The following is a 20,368-nucleotide window of genomic DNA, read 5'->3' on the forward strand; positions in this document are numbered from 1 at the left end:
CTGCTGTTAGCACAGAGCCTCATGTGGGGCTCAGACCCATGAACCGTGAGATCATGACCTGAGCTGAAGTCGGATGCTTAACCAACTGAGCCACCCAGGAACCCCTCACGTGTTATAGTTTTGATGATAATGTTCTGCTTTCTTCGTGATGGCATAAGACACGCACACATCGATGTATGTGATCTGATTGGCAATCTGCTGTTCTAGACTACAAATGATGGGAATGTGTGGAACAGAAGGACAATTTCCTTTGGAAAACAATATTTTTCGTCTATTAGGGTTTGTCATCATAATGTTTGGCACAAAGCTTACCACAGATAGACCCATCATAGATGTTTGAAGGAGTACAAGAAGAAAATCTAGCAAATTAATATTTATCAACTAAAGAAATGTGGTTGTCCAGGAGAGTGGGTAACTGTTCTTCCCATTGTGCATTGCAAGTTCTTCTCACCTTTAGCTGTCCATGCAGACCCAAAGGGAACCACGTCACACACTAGTCCAGATGGTGCTGTGTGGAAAAGAGAGTTCTGGACTCAAATAAGATTGGGAAATACTGGATTTTCTATATCCTCTTTGGAGTTGTGGTGTACATTAGTGAATTAGGGCTTTGCAAAGACCAGAGATAAAGAACCTGTTTATATTGGATGCACTCAGTATTTACCGAATCTATTTGGCCATAGAACCCCCTCTCCAGCTTTTTTTTTCCTCCACAAAACCTATTGAGTATTCACACTCTAGGAAACATTGCCTTTTAAAAAGGTTAATTGTTCACATGTTAGCCTGAGGGAGAGACCATGTTTTATTTGTTTTTGTGTGTATGTGCTCTATGCTAACTCGTGTAAAGCAGGCGCTTTACATGGAAAATGAAAGTGGCCGGTGTGGGTTGGTTGGGATGACATCACGCACGGACTGAGAAGGCTGGGGTGGCATGCTTGTTGCAAAGATAAAGACCAACAGGGTCACAGATGAGATCAGACAGAAAGGGAGGAGTGAAATGGAATGGGTTCTGAATTCAAAAGGCCTGTTTTTAACCCAAGAAGAAGACCAGAGCTTCTGACACCACCCTTGAAGATCTTTATTCTATTTTTCTTTCATGTAAATTTTTTAATGTTTATTTTTGAGAGAGACAGAGACAGCGCATGAGTGCGGGGAGGGGCAGAGAGGGAGACAAAATCTGAAGTAGGCTCCAGGCTCTGAGCTGTCAGCACAGAGCCCGATGTGGGGCTCAAACCCACAGACTGCAAGATCATGACCTGAGCCGAAGTCGAACGCTTAACTGACTGAGCTGCACAGCCACCCCTTTAGTCTATTTTTCTTGATGATTACAGTGTCCCTCCTAAATCACCCATATTTTCAAGCTTTTCAGAAATCTGTCGTGGGTGTACTCACTCATACTTAATGTGATTATCAAACTATTATAGAGATTTCATTCTTAGAATTTCAGTCAAGAGATTATTTGGAAATGAATGCCTATTTGGCACAACCATCTGAAGGCTACACATCACCGTATTTGGGGTCTTGAAGCAATGCTGTATTTTCCCAGTTTACTACTGTAAGTGTTACAGCACCTTTGATGTGTCAGAGCGATGGGTGCCACCAAGCCCTGACATAGAGGAGAGCCCCAGACATGCCCTGCAGCTGACTACAGACAAATAAGGGAGTCGTTAATAGTAAACACAGGCCCCAAGGATCTAACACTCCAGGGGATTTTTCTGTGGCCTGAGATATCCAAGGGAAAATGCTATTAGAAAGTCTATTTCATACAGCTCTGAGTGGGTGCCTTCAATTGGCCGCTTTATGATTTGTTCCAAGCCAAGGAAATTGAAAATAGATAGAAATCAGCAGTGTTCCCAGTGCCTTGTGTTGGCATCATACATATTGTGAACAAAATATTACACCACATATCTAGAGACAGAGAGCCGTATGCTTGAAATTTTTCATTTTGACCACATGTACTTGAAAAACGACATTTAGCTCTCTTAAAGTTCTTACTGGAGAATAAGCTGAATAAATATCCAAAGGTTGTTTTAAAACTTTCCTTTGGTATAACTACAAGAAGCTGAGCAGCACAGGAGTTTTAAAGTTTAGCATCACTTGAATGGTGGGCATACTCTGAATTTCAGAAATAACTATTCTATTAATTCTTTTATGAGGACTTCCGTTTCCATTTCCTTTATTTTTTAGAATTTTTTTTTCTGTTTTATTTATTTTTGAGAGAGAGAGAAAGAGAGACAGTGTGACCAGGGAAGGGTCAGATAGAGAGGGAGGTACAGAATCTGAAACAGTCTCCAGGCTTTGAGCTAGCTGTCAGCACAGAGCTCGATGCGGCACTCGAACCCATGAACTGTGAGATCATCACCTGAGCTGAAGTTGGACACTCAACCAACTGAGCCACCCAGGTGCCCCATTTCCTTTTTTTTTAAGTGGGTTTATTTATCTTGACTGGAGGTGGGGGGTGGGAGGACAGAGAGAGAGGGAGAGCAAGAATCTCAAACAGGCTCTACACTGTCAGTGCTAGAGCCTGTAGCAGGGCTCGAACTCATGAACTGTGAGAGCATGATGTGAGCCAAAAATCAAGTCAGACACTTAACTGACTAAGCCACCCAGGCGCCCCTCTGTTTCTGTTTCAACCACAGGTAGAATGAATGGGTCTAAAGGAGATCATTATATTCATACTATGATACAGGTATTTTTCTTCAGTAGTTACCCCAATAACCACCACGTGTTTACTATATTTGTTGCTAAAATCATGTGCTGACTTTTATTGCTATGAAGGAATATTACATTCAAAAGAATAAACGGGTGTTCCTTTTCCACATCTTGCTGCATCTACTCTATTATGAAAATAAAGGGCTCTTACCTCATAGCCTATCGATATACGTCAAGTAATAAACGTGACAGTTACCGGTTCTATTTTCCTTATCCTGTCTTCCTGCGCAACTGAAATGTAACATGTTTCTTACTAGTAACAGATGCTGGAAACCTTTTTTTGAAATTCCTCTGGAGAGGCCGTCCTGTTGATTCCATTAGACGTGGGAAGTGGCTTTATGCAGATGTCTACTTGCTGGGATGCAATGTTGTAATTGCTGCTCTGCTGACCCCTTGCTGAGTGCCATGCTTTTCTCTTGTAGGTGATGTGCCTTCAGGACTTTTTTGGTGACGATGACATTTTTATTGCATGTGGACCGGAGAAGTTCCGTTACCAGGATGATTTCTTGCTAGATGAAAGTGGTAAGGAAAAAAAAAAAGTTCAAAACCAGGGGAAATTTGAGGCAGCCTTCCAAAATGAGCCGCACCAGGCCAAGATTATGTCAACTCCAAAGCTGCCAAATCAGTTTCAGATCCTCACCCAGCATGTCTTTTCCATATCTAGAATTTCTTTGATTTTTTTTTTTATATAGAAAACAGATGAAATGATAATTGGAAAGGTTAAATCATTCAGAAGGGTAAATTACCAATGGCTAATTTATAGCCATTAAATAACTAAATTGATGTTTTATAGAAAACCGTGATGCAGATTTCTACATTTTTAATTATCTTTTTTTGTCAACATGTGGAGTTGAGAGCTTTGTAATCATAAAATTATTGAGTGTGTTTCTCTATGAAGCTTTCACGTTGCCTCCTTTGGTTCCTAACTGGGGACAGTGGCTAGGTATCCCTTTTCCTTTAACTGCTACAGAATTTGTACGTCATTAGCATCTGTGAGATACCAAAAAGGAGGAGGGTGGGTCCTTGGATTCCAACTGAAATGTGATTGTTTATGAAAAATACAAAAGAGACAGTTGATCAAGAGGGAAAGACTTGTCTCAGGAAATGAACATGAAAGGTTGTGACTTCAAGAATGATTTCTTTTGATGCCTTTAAGTCATCTCAGAATCCTAACAGCATCACAGGAAAAATTATTGCACTGAAAAAAAAGGGACCTCTCCTTAATCATATTACTTCTAATTTAATTGGGAGATATTACATATTTATGGACAATTCAGACTCTAGCTACTGGGAAGTGCTTTGTGAAGTGATAATAAATTTTATGTTAAATGCATGAGGAAACAAGTTAGTGAGCCTTTGACAAAGTGGATGGGAAATACTTGAGCCCTGACTTGATAGGGTAAACAACGTGATGTAGGGGTTCCCCTCTCCCCCTGCTGATGTATGTTCACATATAGTATCTATATTAATGTATATATGCATGTCATCTATATGCATTTGAGCATAGTGCAATTATTTCGTCATTTAAAAATGACTTAGGGTGTGTGGGGAGGAGTAGGAATAAAAGATTTCCCCTGTATTGTGAAAACTTCAAATGCCCAGTGAATGTACATATTTGACATGAGGTACGACATAATATGTTGGATGGATAGAGAGAGAGAGAGATAATATGATAGATGTGTCATTTGAAGAGATTTAAGTTAATTTGGTTCAAAAAACCTAGTTGGAAGAGTGGTTTTGATACCTCTTTCTCTCTAAATTAAAATTTTCTCTAAATACATTCCATCTTTATCTCTGATGGATGTGCCTTTTGGGGGCAAAGATTTATGTAAATATATCACACACGGGGTGCCCTCCAGGAGGACTGTCCCCATCGCCCCCCACCCACCGTCTACAGGGTGAGACTGCTTTGCCAGTGTGCAGCACAAGGGACTATTAGGAGTCAGGCAGGAGCCAACAGCACTGTTTTGAGAAAAATAAACCGCCTTGACTTTCAATTTAAAGAAAATAGCTGCTGCTGATAGAATAGTCTAAGAGAACAGATGCGTTCTGAAATGAAAGTTTCATTTGTTGCCTTGATAGAAAACAACCTGTCAGATTCCAGCTGGAATACGGTTCAGATTCAAATCAGCAGTGTTGACCTGGGGCTGCCAAGTTCTCTGTCAGGTGTCCGGGTAGACCTGGGGCCTCTCCTGGCCCTGCACCTCCTGGTGAGGCCTCTGGGCTGGGCTTTGCCTTCCCTGCCCTGTGCTCTCACACCATATGCTGCAACCTGCCTATTCCCTGTAACAGTAGGCAGCAGGCACTCGGTGATTTCCCTTTAGAATCCTTTCTCATTAGAAAGAATGCAGATAGGGGCGCCTGGGTGGCTCAGTTACTTAAGCTTCACTCTCCATATGGGCTAGGTCATGATTTCACCGTCATGAGATCGGGCCCCGCATTGAGCTCTGAGCTGAGTGTGGAGCCTGCTTGGGATTCTCTCTCTCTCTCTGCCCCTCCCCCCGGCTCAGTCTCTTTCTACTCCCCCACCCCTCCCCTGCTTGCACACACACTCTCTCTCTCAAAATAAATAAACATTAGTGTGGGAGAGAGAGAGAATGTGTGCTCAAATGTGAACGGGAAGGGCAGAGAGAGGAGGACAGGGGATCTGAAGTGAGCTTTGTGCCGACAGCAGAGAGACCCATGTGGGGCTCAAAATTCACAAACCTTGAGATCATAACCTGAGCCAAAGTTGGATGCTTAACCAACTGAACCACCCAGGCGCCCCTAAATAAACATTTAAAAAATTAAGAAAAAAAAAGGCAGCTAGCGAGCTAGATATCTACATACACATACAACAGTGCACGTGAGCACACGTGGATCAGACACCTTACCCATCATTTATGGTTTGCCACTTTGAAGGACCACTTCAAACTATTTCAGTGAGAAAGTGAGAGCTTCACGTTCTTACCCCGGGTGAATATACCCTAACCATTTCTTGGTGTGAAATCTATTTGCTGAGTAACAGTGTCCTCCTCCATCCTGAAAGAAACACGTGGATTGGGGGAAGGGGTAGAAAAAAGAATCTAAATTGAGATTTTACTTCCTTGGATGAACTTACTCTGAGACTAAATTCACACATTGACAACTGCAATTTCCCTGTTGCTTGTACAGCATGTTCTAGTGCTAATGTATTAAAATTTGAATCTTTTTTTAAGTGCTCTGAGATGATTTATCCCAGCTTATCTGTACTTGCTAAATGGTATTTGCACATTGCGGCTTCATTTGGCCTGTTCCCTACTAGCTTCCTAAAAGGAGTATCAGCAGGGGGTACAGACATCTTCAGAATTAATACTTAAGCGGGTCTGGGCTTGATTTAATGGCATCAAGAAGTGGCCTATTGCCACAAGTCAGTGCTTTTATTTTATCTTTCAAAACGAACCCTGCTCCCAGAGCACTCAGGATCAGCAGGAATACATCCCCTTAATTACTATGGGACAAGCTCCTGGAGATGGTTTGTAAGACCTTTCTCGTGAGGAATTCTGCCGCCATAGACTTCTATTTCATGGGCTGCATTGGAGCCAAATCAATATCAGAAACTGTGAGGGAGCATCCTTCCTCCCCTAAATGTTCACATGGGGGAAAAATGCCTTCTTTTTTCCAGCTTAAAATGTAACCCATTTTAGCAATATCGTCATCAATTGGTGGAGTCTTAGCACCTTTGAAAAATGGTGGATACAGCGCTATATATAGACAGGCCACAGCTCCTTCCCCTGCATGGGCTGCTGTCTCATTTAGAATGATGAAACATAGGAAAATGCCAAATTGGAGACAGGAAGCTTAACATAGTTTTGGTTATATATTTGTGATAAACTGACGAATTGGTGATTTTTGTTGCCATTAAAAAATGAAAGGATTTTGTTGAGAAATGCCCACCTCACACCTCAGAGGGATAGTTAACCCCTCAGTGATGAGCTTGTCACAGGATGTCACCTTCTGTCTGTCCCCCACCCCCACCCCCACCCCAGCCTCAAGCCTACACCCCCCAAACCTGCTCGGCCAGTTCCTTCACTCACTTACCTCACCCTTGCCAGGCCTGCCTTCTGCTTAGGAATCTTAGTATCTCTCATCCTCTCTTTATACCAGCTCCTGAGTGCTCTTGAATCTGATGTTCTTACATCAGAAGCACCATAAATTAGGTAGCTTCTAACAACAGAAATTGATTTTCTAATAGTTCTGGAGGCCAACAGTCTAAACTCAATATGTAGGAAAATCTCTGCCCCCTCCGAAGTCTGTGGGTAAGATGCCTTCTAAGCTATAATTCTAGTTTCTGGCGGTTGTTGGCGGTGTTTGGAATCCCTTGGCTTCCTGCACCATGACACCAGGGTCTGCCTCCAGCCCCACAAGGCCTTCTTCTCTGTGTGTGCAAATTTCCCTCTTCTTCTAAGGACACCAGTTATTGGATTAATGCCCATCCTGATGCTGTGTGACCTCATTTTAATATGATTACATCTGCAAAGACCCTATTTCCCAGTAAGGTCACATTCACAGGTACCAGGGGTAGGGCTTCAACATATCTTTTGGGGGACACAATTCAACCCACAATAGATATTTGAAGTTGTCTGGATTTTATCTGAACTTGAGTTACAAGTAAGCTCTTTTTTATTTGTTTGTGCCTAAAGTTTGCACAGTTATAGCTTTATATTAATTAGTAGAATACATAGACAACAGAGTCGTGACAAGACTGTCCCCTCGTCTGACCTTTCACAGGTAGGCTCACTCATCCAGTGGGTCAGAAGATGGCCATGAGATGGTCTGAGTAATGCATTGGTTAGCAGTGCATTTGACAGAGCCTCCCTTGGAATCCTTTTGACTAAGATAAAAATATATGGTCTGAATGACATAGGTTGTTGTGTTTTTAATTGATTGAATGAAATCACCCTGTCCAAGAGGTTGATCTTCATGTGGTGGAGATCTCTGTTAGAATTGGCTCATAGGTCCCTAAAGAGAGGGATTGTTTGTGCGCTGAGAGTCACACCGATAGGGTTCTCCTTGAATTCTGTGTAATTGAATGTGGCTAGAAATGCCCATTTGAGAATGTTGATGGTGTGTGGATGAAATCGTCTGGTGGGAAAACAAGGATCCACAAGGATTTTAAGAGAGAATGGATTGTATCCAAGAAGACAAAAAGTAGTGCTTTAGGTATTTTTTTGTTTAAAAAAAAGCTGATTTTACAAGCTTAATTAGGAGTAATGTAGTTTTAACAGTAGACCATGTGAAGATTTTAGTTTGACTACAGGATTCTTGTGAGATGTGGCTCATTTGCTGAATGGATTGTAGGCACATCATGTGTTATAAAACCTTTCAGCCCCTCTGATTGAACATGGCAAATGTTGACTGAAACAAAAAGGTAAAATTAAAACTGTTCTTCAGGGGCCCCTGGGTGGCTCAGTCAGTTAAGTGTCCGGCTTCGGCTCAGGTCATGATCTCGCGGTTCGTGGGTTCCGGCCCCGTGTCAGGCTCTGTGCTGACAGCTAGCTCAGAGCCTGGAGCCTGTCTCCAGATTCTGTGTCTCCCTCTTTCTCTGATCCTCCCCTGTTCACACTGTCTCTCTCTCTCTCAAAAATAAAAAGAACATTAAAAAAGTTTTTTAATGTTCTTCAAAATTCACAAAGCTAATACACAAGTATAGTAAGTATAGTGTAGAAGAAGAGAAGAAATTTAAATGATTGGGCTTTCACATTATTTTTGTAACTTTGTAGCATCTTTTGAAGTTAATGAAAGTTTAAAACTGCACTAAGACTTTGGGGACACCATGTGTATGTCCATGCGTGTGCGTAATGCTGCATCTGGGGAGTGTCAGACCAGCTTCTCCCTGCACTAGACACAGCCATCTGAAGTACAGTGTTCTTCCTGGGGATGGGATTCTAAAGGTTTCTTTATTTTTGAAGGAGAGATCGAGCAGAAGTGGGTAAGGGTAGGGAGAGAGGGAGACAGAGGATTGAATCAGGCTCTGTGCTGACAGCAGCTAGCCCGATGCGGGGCTCAAACTCACAGACTGCGAGATCATGACGTAAGCTGAACTCAGATCTGACTGAGACACCCAGGTGCCCCCTGGGTATGCGATTCTAGATGGAACATTTTTTTGGCTTCTCTTATGGACTCCCTGCTGTTGGGTGCCCAGATCCGCTTTTTAAAACATTCTGACCAATTTCCAGGGACCCATGTCCTGAATGAGATGAGACAGAAGCTACATTAGGCATCCTTCACCAAGCAATAATCTTGATTGTTTTCCCCAACTCTGGGTAATAAGAAAATGGGTTAGAACCTAGAATAGTGGAAGCAGTATTAGAGTAGGGTTAGAAGACAGGTGTAGTCCAAGTTCCATGGCCTACTCGCTGTGTGGTCTTTGTATCTCCAAGCCTGCTTCCTATTCTGTGAAACACCTTTTTTTTCCCTGGGTTGTAATGGACCTCAAGTGAGATAATAAATGTCAAAGCACATTCAAAACTGTGTTCCTTATTACTTAGTGAATGATGTTAGTGAATGACACCTCAGCTAAAATATCCCTCCTAGTGGATTGCAGCTGGACCCGGCCACATAGATTCATTTGCAGGCTTAATTGGAGGCAGATGTCACCAAGATTGTGTTCTGGTGCTCTTTAGAACCAAAAAGCGATTATCTGTTGCTTTCTTCCTACTCTCGACTTCTATTCCTGTGGTGGAGTGGGGCTAAGAGGGAATTAAGAGACCTTTGAAGATATCCACCCTTCTCTGGAGGGAATCTCTGGAAGATTAAACCGAACCACATTTAGAACCTGTCAGACGTTTAAAATGGATAACGTTCAGGGGTCCCAGCCCGTGTGTCCACATAGATTCAGGTCCATGGGATTTTTGATGACCCTACCACTTGGTCCCGGGGCCAGCTATGCTAGGAAGCCACGAGGTCATTACAAACACCAGGACAATGCTCAGAGTCTGGATAGGCCTCCTCACAGCATGGCTTTTAGCTACTGCTAACAGAATTCATTCCTTTTTTCATGCATCCATTCATTTGTTCAATAGGCTAAGCGAATTTAGCATGTGTCAGACAGTATGCTAGGCACAGATAACTGTAGGCAATCGTGCTTACATGAAATATGACCCGTAATAAGACTTTTAATATCGCTTATGTCTAAAAATGCCAACGGATCTCTGGTGTTGAACTTTGACTCAAAATATTATATGGTGCTTATTGCCGTAGTGGGTTTGATTCCTTTGGAAAAATATTGTGGGAAATGACTAATGGGGTCATAATAGACTGACTTATAGATTTAAATTTTAATTGGATTATATGGCCAGTTTAAATTGAATCCGTGGGCATATTTCTTTGAGATGCATGGTATTTCATGCCGGAATATTTTATTGTTTCAATAAATGTTAATTCTCAGAATATATGGTTCTTATTTTTTAAAATACTCAATAGCAGTCTTATTGAATAATTACCAAGTTTCCATGACATTTCATTGTCGTATAGAAAATCTGGCATTATTTTGATTGCATTGATTTATAGAATGCAGTCTGATGTTTGAAATAGGGTTTTAGGGTTTTTCTTTGTTTTGAGTTTCAGAGAGCACAATGATAATGTGCTGACTCTTGTTAGCAAGGTCCCATTTGCCTCTTAGCAGTGGTAAAACCGAGAGGTTCTGGAGACTTTCTCCACCATGACTACATTTTAGCTCATGCATAAATATAAAGTTCCCCAGTACATAGTGATATTTTCAAATTTCAGCTGCCGAGCTATGGAGACTTATAGAGTATTATACTTTGGGACAGGATCTAACTCCAGCACAAGCTAGTTCCTTGGCTACAAATAGATGATTTTCTAGTTAGGAAATCAAGACATTGTGTAACACATGCAGTCTTTTCTTTACACGTTCTCTTCTGGTCCTCTTGGGCTTCTTTTTATTGTATTCAGTCACGTTGTCACCTAAATTGTTGGCATGGAAATAATCTACAAATATAACATTGACAATGAATGCCGTGCACTGGGAGTCTTGGAGGCGATCAGCCCACCTCCCTGTCCAGTGCAGAGGTCCCTCACATGGCTTTGCAGTAGCGGCTCACCTACCCCCAGCGAGAACCCTCTGCTGTGGAGCTTACCACCGTATGAGAAGGTCAATCCCTCTCTCAACCAGTGCTGATATTTTTATAAGTTCTTTCTTTTTTTTTTATGCTTACTTTTAAGAGAGAGAGGGAGCAGGGCAGGGGCAGTGAGGAGGGAGACAGAGGATCCAAAGTGGGCTCTGCACTGACAGCAGAAAACTGAATGTGGGGCCTGAACTTACGAACTGTGAGGTCATGACCTGAGCCAAAATCAAGAGTCAGATGCTTAACTGACTGAGCCCCACAGGTGCCCTGAGTTGTCTCTTAAAAAAATGTTTATTTATTTACTTATTTTGAGACGGGGGAGGGGCAGAGAGCGAGAGTGAGAGAGAGCGAGAGAGCAAGAGAGAGAGAGAGAATCCCAAGCAGGCTTCATGTTATCAGCACAGAGCCTGATGCAGGGCTCCATCCCATGAACCGTGAGATCATGACCTGAGACAAAATCGAGAGTCAGACGCTTAACTGACTGAGCCACGCGGGCAGGCGCCTCTTTTGTAAGTTCTTTCTTACAGTGGCCCAAGTCAATCTCTTTCTAGCTTGTGCACAGCGGTCCTAATTCTTCCCTCCAGAGAAATAAATACCCCCCACTGCCTTCATACGCAGAAGATGAATTTCTGTAGACTACAGGGATGATCAAAGTCTTTCACTATCAACTTTTATTTGCCTTCCTTCTAAACCAGATGTCTATATTTTCTCCTCTTCTTCTCTCATCTTTCAAAGGAAGAAGAGTGTTTCTTTTTTTTCTAAAGGCAAATGCAATGTTCTTGACTTTGTCTTCTCTCTTCTTCTTTGTGACCTTGCCTTATCAGTATTCCTTTCCTGTTGTTCTGTGGATTTATCTTACTCTATCTTTACCGTCTCTTTCTCCTCCACCTGCTGCCACAACTAAGTTTCTCCTGTCCTAAGCAGGCCTTCAGTCACCTCTATCATCTCAACAAACCACAGTGCCCTTTCTCTGCCAAACAGCCTTAAAACACAAAAATCATGAACAAAAACCCCACAAAATAACTAAAAAAAAAATCTTCAAAATCATTGTCCTCAAGGCCTTCATGTCCCCATCCTCACTTTTTATACCCTTGCATAAACAGTACACTGCAAACATGAGCATTATGGGGACTTTTTTTTTTTCATTGAAAACTTGTCTTCTGCTATCCTTTTAAATGCCTATAGTGGTAGAAGTTCTTTGCCAGTGTTGGACACTTAGCCACAAATCTCAAGATTTTTCTCCTCCCTCCTAAGATATCAAAAAGTATTATGGACTCTTTTCGCGAAAAATCAACACCTTAATCCAGAAATGGCAATGTTGAGTCCCGTGCAATAGTCATTCAAAACTTGAATTCTTTTCCCGTACCTCTGCAGGGCCAATGTCATGAGTCCCTTCTCTGAAGGGAAAAGGTAGGGTTCTCCATTTTTCACTTACCTCCTCCCTGCTGTTTTGTCCTTTCAGGGTGGGAAGAGAGAAGGGTGGAGAGGAGCTGGGGGATGAGAGAGGGGAGGGGGGACATCCTTACATGACAGCACTGTTGTAAGATGGCTTCAGGCCGTCTGGGCCAGCACATGTTATATGAAGCCAGCTTCTCATACCGGTGTTTTTGTGGGTTCTTCAGGGATTCTCCCTGGGAACATTCCACTCTTCTTCTTTAATGTGGTCAGTTTGGTTTCTTCTAGCCTTGGATGCTTCTCCCTTAGCCTTGTTTTCCAAAGCTCTCCCTGTTGACCTCAGATGACCCTCTTGGGCAGAATGTAAATTAGCTCCATGCCAGCTCACTCCCTCAGTTCCACCAATGCACTCGTATGCCCTTTGCCCCAACGACAGGCCACCCGATGCAACCGGGCTTCCTTTGCTGCTGGTGGTTCTCCAGTAAGAAGCCAAGCACTCAGACACGAGTGTGTAATTCCCTTCCATCCGCAGACGACACTGACCAGCCTCCTCAGATCTCCCAGTGAAGGCCTAACTGAGATGAAGAGAAGCATCTCCCTTCTTTTGCAGTGAGGAAACTCATAGCACAACTCTCTTAAGAAGTCCTTCTCACAAATCACCTTTCTCTCTGATAACATAAGGCTCTATCCCTTTGAAATGGGTAAGAAAACTAAAGCCTGCAGTCTGTTTGTTTATATCTGCTTTGAAATTTCTACAAGGTGATCGGGCTCTCAATTCACTTTGGTATCTGAGACACATCCCCTCGCAGTCTGTGTTCCATTTGTGATTGCCTTCCACTCCTACCACACATATAACAGTTCCATGCACAAGGACAACCTTCAGGTCACTGTATCCGATGCCCTTGTTTTCCTTTTTCTCCCCAACTTCTCGAAATTCTCTTCTCTTGTCCTTCCCCGTGTTTCGCTGTTCTGATCTTCAGCCTACCTTCTTAACTGCTCCTGAATGCTTTCAGGTTTGTTCTGCCATGTTTCCCTTTGTAATTGTTCCCAAAGACTCATTCCTCAACCCTTTTTTTCTACTTAATTACTTTCAATTCTAAGCCAAGTTCGTCTACCTTAATGGTTTCAGCACTGATGGTTATGGTAGACAGTGACGGTGACAAATGGCAACCAGATGGTATGCAATAAGCAAAGTCTTTGAAGGATGTATAATTTTCCCAATCTTACAATTAAGGAAATTAAAGCTTTGATGATAAATAATTTGTCCAAGGCCACACAGCTAGTCGGTCTTGAAGGCAGAGTTCAAACCCAAGTTTGTTTATGTTTGACAATATACTCTTAATCTCTAAGTACACCTCCTCTCAGCTCTACATCTCTAGCCCTGGCTCCATTCATGAGCTCCAAAACCGTATTTCCATCTTCTAGTATGAATTTCCTTAGGGTTATTCCATAGCCACTTGCAATTCAACATATTTCACAACTGAACTCACCATCTACTTAGGCAATTTTATTTCTCCTTCTGTATTTCCTGTATTAGTTCATGGCATCCGCATTCTCTTTAACACCAACGTTGCAAAACATGGAGTTATCTTTTACTTGCCCCTCACCTTTACTCCTCATATCTCACATTTTGTCACCTGCTTTCCAATGCCACCACCATTATTTTAGGCCAGTTCCTCATTATCTCTCGCTTAGACTCTTTAAAAAAAAAAAAAAGTTCATTTATTTATTTTTGAGAGAAGCGGGGGTAGGGGCAAATAGAAAGAGGGAAATAGAAAATCCCAAGGAGGCTCCAAGGTGTCAGTTCAGAGCCCAACTCGGGGCTGGAACCCATGAACCGTGAGATCATGATCTGAGCCAAAATTAAGAGTCAGACACTCAACCGACGGAGCCACCCAGGTGCCCCTCTTGCTGACTCTCATGATGACTCTTGCTTTCCTTGTTTCAGTCCTTAACTGTTCCACATGTTTGTACACAGGTGGATTCTCCTAATATTCACTTGAATATAGCCCTCCACCTCCCAGAGACTCCTTGCCATGCCATTCTATGGAAGTTGTGACTTTATTGTATCTTTATAACTCTTGTCATTGCTTTATTGCTCCTCTGTACTCCAGCCACAGTAGTACTTGCTGGTCTCCCAAAAGCCACTTATTTTCAGCTTCTCTGTCTCTGCTCATACTGCCCCATCAACGGAATACTTTTTTTCCTTCTCCCCATGACCACCAAGCACCCCCTAGCAAACTCCCTTTGCCCTTTGAAGTTCAATTCACAAGTTCTCTTCCCGTCTCCTGTCAGTTTCAGGCAATTACTGATTTCTCATTCTTTTTACAGATATTTATCTCATTTAATCCTCAGAAAAACTCTGTGGTGTTGATCTACAAATAAAGAACACCAGGTTAAGGCAAGCTAAGAAACTGCTTAAGGTCACATATCCAGTGGGTCACAGGGTTGGGAGGAAAACTGGAGATCCCAGACTCCTTGTTTCAATCTTACTTAATTGTTAGTGCCTTGAGGCTGGTCCTCTGTATCATTGATCTCTGTACCCCACAGCATGTATCACAGTGCTGTGAATGTGGCAAAAGCCCAAGAAATGTTAGCTGAGTCAGTGGATGCAGAAGACTTGTAGATGCTTGAGGACTGAGGTGCGACACTTGCCCAGAGCTGATTTTTCCAGATTTGTTAGGAAAGTTCCTTCAGTTGTTTCTCTTAAGCCCACCCTACTATCCTGATTACTTCTCTCTGGATACTTTTTGGTCAGTAATATCCTCCTCAAAATAAACCCAGAACTGAATGCGGTCCTCCTTGAAGGCTTCAGACAGCACAGAGAATATAAACTTATTTAATAGAGGCATCAAACTTGTTCAAATGCAGCCTAAATGTGATTATGGTTTCTTTAAGCCCTCGCCAAGCAGTGCAGGCTCTTGGTTAGCTTGTGGTCAGCTGAACTCTCTGGGGCTTTCGGATATGATGTCAAGCCAGGTTCTACTTGTTTAATTGCATATCTGAACCTCCATCCAGTACTTTAATTGTATTCAGGCCAGAGAGCATCTTATTAATTTTCATCATTAATTCTGGCCATTTAAGAGCCTTAGGCATCCAAATTCTGCCTGAAGATAAATAATAGCAGAGGACAGAGTTGAAATAAGGTCTGTCTGATTTCCAGGCCCTTGCTCTTCCCAACCAAGTCTCGCTGCTGGGGACCTCTTTAACTAAAGACCAGTAGCAGAGCTGCCTGAGATCTCTCAGACAGGAAGAAAAATAAATGAAAAGCTATAATAACTTTTCAGGGTCAGGAATGGGAGGCAGCCTCAGGCCCAGTGTCCAGCTCTGGCTGGCTCATTCTCTTCCCACAGCGGGGTAGCAGTCCTACAGAGGGGGCCACAGGCTCTTTTATCCCCTGCACTGACTATGCATGCCTCTGAGTGTAGGAGGGTACACACAAGACTTTCCTCTTTGCGTGTGTCCCTGGGGCATATACACTGAGGTTTTTGTGCCTGTTTGACATCTGCCAGTTTAATTCCCCCTACCAAGCACATGTTAAGAGCCTACTGTGTGTCAAGCATTCTTGGAGTTTAAATAAAGAAGTTCTGGAAATTTAAATATCTACTTACGAAAAGCAGATGAAGTGAACATTATGGTGGAAAAAGACTTGATGTGAAGGTAATTTTAAAATCTAATTCCAAAACGGAGTAATAATTTGATATATGTGTGGATATAGATTGTCTCTATAGATTTTCATTATTTTAAGTGCTTTGAGTAACTGAAACATAACAAGATACTGATGTTATATGACTCTTTGCTGCCTAAAACTAGATTTTCTTTCACGATAGCTCTGGAAAATAAACAAATGGATAAAGCTTTCAGTTAAAAAAAAAAGTATGATTGCATGGGTCACTTACCTTCTTGTTTCAATAGGCCAAATCACTGTGAAATCATGAGTCCAACTTTTCTTGGAGACGTAAAACAGATATAAATAAGAGTTTGTCTAAATTCATATGAATTTAATCAAATAATCAGAACAAAGCCAAGGAAAAGCAGCAGCCTTGTCAAGAGTGCCAGCAATGGAACTGAAAGAAGCCACACCTGTAAGGCCAGGGAAGGGGAGTGAGCAAAGGCAAACCATTGCCAGGAGCTCAGGGCGACAACGAGCATCGTCCTGATCAAAGACAAAATCAAGCTCTGCATTAGTTCAGCTATTGAGGTACTGGGGCCAACTGATTGAGTGAATGCCTTGCATTCACCTGTGGGGCACCCCACTGGTATGACAGCTGGCACATCCCATTGATGGGACCACAGAGCTCCTTGTCCAACTATTGAGAACAGAGGTTTTGAGTCGACTAGCTCTGGAGATGACAAAATTTCTTCTTTTATAGGATTGCCTCTCAACCTTAGTGTCAACTTAGCTACACTTATGTCTTAACACCTTTTTTTGTGTGTTCATTTCACACTTGATAGCCTTTCAACAGAATTATTCTAAGAATAACATTAGAAGTCAGAAGAGTAGTTCACATTATGATTCGTTTTTAAAACCTGTGGAAAAATGAGTACTGTAGTTTCTTCTTACGCAAGATATAAAATCTTCCCATATGCAATGGGTTTTCTAAATATGAAAATAAAGATAGCTAAATATATTAGGTAGCAGGGTTTATAGAAAATTAACGTGAGTTTAATTAATTTATTGTCTTCCCTATAATATATGTGTGTGTGTGTGGTATATACAGTTACAGATTCTACCCAATTTGACTAATATCAAATGAATAGCTACCATGTGCCAGGCACTGTTGTGAGCACTAGTGAAGTGAAGAGAGAAAAATTCTTGTCCACATGGAGCTTATTAGGAGAGAAAGATATTTAATAAACAAAATCTTTTTTTTTAATGTTGATTTATTTATGTTAGAGAGAGCTTGCACCTGCACATGTGTGCATGCGGGGGAGGGGAGAGATCGAAGGAGACAGAGAATCCCAAGCAGTCTCAGCACTGTCCACACAGAGCCCAATGCAGGGCTCAAATTCACAAACCCCTTGGATCATCAGCTGGGCCAAAATCAAGGGTCGGATGCTAAACTGACTGAGCCACCCAGGCCCCCACAGTACACAAAATCATAAACAAATTGCATAGTGTATTGAAGGTAAGTGGTAGGAAGAAGAATGAAGTAGGGGAGAGGGGAGCGTGTGGGGTGGGATGTGGGAGGATGTGGAGGGGGGTGCACTTGTAAACATTGTAGCTGGCCTAGATTTCAGTAAGAAGGTGGCCCTTGAGAAAAATCTTGAAAGAGATGAAGGAGCCAGCCATGAAGATCCCAGGGGAAGAGCTTTCCAGGCTAAGATAGCAGTTACTGCAAAGAGTCTGAGGTGGGCATGTGCCTGGTGTTCACCTGTGTAGAGCTCTGTCACGGCACATGGGCCGTAGGCCTGTGCTGCAGTCTGACACTAACTTCCCAGAGTTAGCCCAGATTTCCCAGGTTAAGGGCATGGTCCCCAGCAAGACCACCCTAATTTCAGATGCTAGCTGCCAGTTTGGGGTCCCCAGGCCACCCACACTCCTGACCAACTGGCTACAAATTCAGAAGTTACTCTACTCCCCTCAGGTTTAGTAGTTTCGTAGAACTCAATGAACTCAGAAAAGTGCTATGCTATACTTATGATTACAGTTTTATTATAAAGGACACAATCAGGACCAGCCAAATGAAAAGACACGTCGGGCAAGATCTAGGAGGGTCCCAGAGGGAGAGCCTCCATGCTCTCTCCCTGAGGGATCAGGACACATCACCCTTCTGGCACATTGATGTACTCACCAACCAGGAAGCTCCACTGAGTTTGATATACAGTTTGGGTTGGGGTTTCATTGCCTGGTCTATTGACTCATTGGCCACGTGTCTGTAGCTCTCCCACTCCTAGGAGGTCATGTGGTCATCATGTGGCTCAAAGCCCATGCCCACGCCCCCATCATATGTCTTGGTATGACCAGCCCCCATCTTGGGTCCTTTCATTAGCATAAACTCAGATGTGATTCAAAGGACCAAGCAAGAATGACATGGCTACCACTTCCAATATCCATGCTAATTCCATAACAATAACCATACCAACCAGTTATAATGAGAAAAGAGCAGAGTAACAAAAACAACGAGCTTATCAAAGACTTTGGATCTTGGCAAACAGAGAAAGGCAAAATGACTAGATCCCACCCCAGAAGGGCGCGGGCTGACCCCCTTCATTTGACACTCTCATCTCAAGAGTTAATTTCTGTATAAGGGTCATAGAAATGATTTAATAATTATGTAGACAGTTAGCTTTTGGTGAAATGTGCTAATTGAGAGGGACTTGTGGCATGAATCATCTAAAAATGTGCACAATGCAAAATCCCTTTCATCTTCTTGCCAAGTGTACTTTGTATTTCACACTATGTACATTCCCTTCAGACAGATCATTTGGGAACTGGATTACTTTTGCTCAATAAAATTCCTAATTGTTAAGAGTTGAAAGAACCTTAGGGAGTGTCTTGTTCAGTTCTTCCATTTCATATGTGAGGAAGCCCAGGGGAATGAAGTTGACTGCCCGAAGCCAACCAGCGTACTAGCGTTAGAGCTGAGTGAGGCTTGAAGCCAGGCTGCTGATGTCCAGTTCCGGGCTGGTTCCATTAAGTAAGGTTACATAAGTAAGTCAGTCAGCCCCTCAACCTCAGCCTAAAATGCATCCTCAAAAGAGCACCAACCCTGGAGAAGCAGGGTCCTGCCCTGTCACCTGAGTGATCCTGAACAAAGTACTTACCCTCTCTGAGTCAGTATTCACCAGAAGAATGGAGACAAAAGTAGTACCAATCTGGAAAAGCTGCCATGAGGATCCAATGAGATGATGTGGTAAAAATCACATTGCAAAGCTTACATGTAATGGACACATGTTGTGATGTGATATTATCATTATTATTTGGGTGCTTGGAAACCCTCATCTCTTTCTCTTTTTTTTTAATGTTTATTTTTGAGAGAGAGACAGACAGAGAGTCAGTGAGGGACGGGCAGAGAGAGAGGGAGACACAGAATCGGAAGCAGGCTCCAGGCTCTGAGCTGTCAGCACAGAGCCCGATGTGGGACTCAAACCCACGAACTGTGAGATCATGACCTGAGTCGAAGTCAGACGCTTAACCGACTGAGCCCCCCAGGCGCCCCTGAAAATCCTCATCTCTTGATTAAAGTGGAACCGATTTTCGATCTTATTTTAAACTATTTAACAAATATTTGTCTGAACAATATGCTAGTAGATAGGAGAGATGCCAATTTATGGTTAAAAATGTCACCGCAAGCAACTAACTCACAGAAAGAGGCTGTCCATGGTGTGTTAGCAGTACTTAATAAAATCAGACTGGAAAACTGTACGAGGCCCGTGTAGCATCCCAAAGGGGAAATCTCAGACATTCAAACATGTGATGATGCACTGTTGACTAGAGTAAGTCTCCTGAGATTCCCTGACATTAAGATTAGATTTGCAAACACTTCTTCCCCTCTGGCTAAGAGGCTGTTATTTTGTGTGGCGCTCTCTCCTAGTTCCAGATACCTAGCTTCAGAAAGAAACTGAAAGTTTAGGTCAAGCACACAGTTCTTTAGGTTTCTGGCATGCAAGGCACTTACAGAATAAGGCTGCAGAGCTTGAGGGACACCTTAGTCCTATCTGCAATGGTATCTGCTTGCTTTGTTCTCTGCACACGGACAGGCAAAGCCCATGTACATACACGAGTCCACCAGCAAATATATCAGAATGATGAGAGCTATCCAAACAACATCAACGGCAAAAAATACCCATACAAATATTATTCTTGATTTAATGATAAAGAAACTAATATATTGTTAATCAAAAAATGCATTGAACGTGGAATACGCAACTGACAATACATTAAAATGGAGTTCAACTTCTTCTTCACCTATTTTGCAGCCCAAGCAAAGTATTCTACTAAACTGACTGATACCATTATTTTTAGAATACCCTTAGGATGTTTCTCTTTATTTGGACTGATCCTATAGGCTAGTTAATAGATGGCATCGTTACTGCAGCTTTGCCTTAACATGGTGGGAGCATTAGCATATTTTACATAGTCTTTTAAATCTGCTGCAGCTAATTATATAATTTCTCATCTTTGGTTCGAAGCCAGCAGCAGGACTCCATTT

At 42.4% G+C, this 20,368-nt stretch overlaps 1 protein-coding gene across 4 annotated transcripts in view; it reads left to right on the top strand.

The window, feature by feature from the left end:
* Positions 1–20,368, top strand: part of DCLK1 (doublecortin like kinase 1) — a 337,117-nt gene that overhangs the window by 170,742 nt on the left and 146,007 nt on the right. For all 4 annotated transcript variants that reach the window (XM_029936850.1, XM_029936851.1, XM_029936853.1 and 1 more), the window contains exon 4: positions 3,132–3,231. In XM_029936850.1, coding sequence (XP_029792710.1) covers positions 3,132–3,231 — 100 coding nt within the window. The remainder of the gene's footprint in view (positions 1–3,131; positions 3,232–20,368) is intronic.

The sequence above is a fragment of the Suricata suricatta genome, chromosome 4, assembly GCF_006229205.1.
Source record: "Suricata suricatta isolate VVHF042 chromosome 4, meerkat_22Aug2017_6uvM2_HiC, whole genome shotgun sequence".
NCBI classification, from domain to species: Eukaryota; Metazoa; Chordata; class Mammalia; order Carnivora; family Herpestidae; genus Suricata; species Suricata suricatta.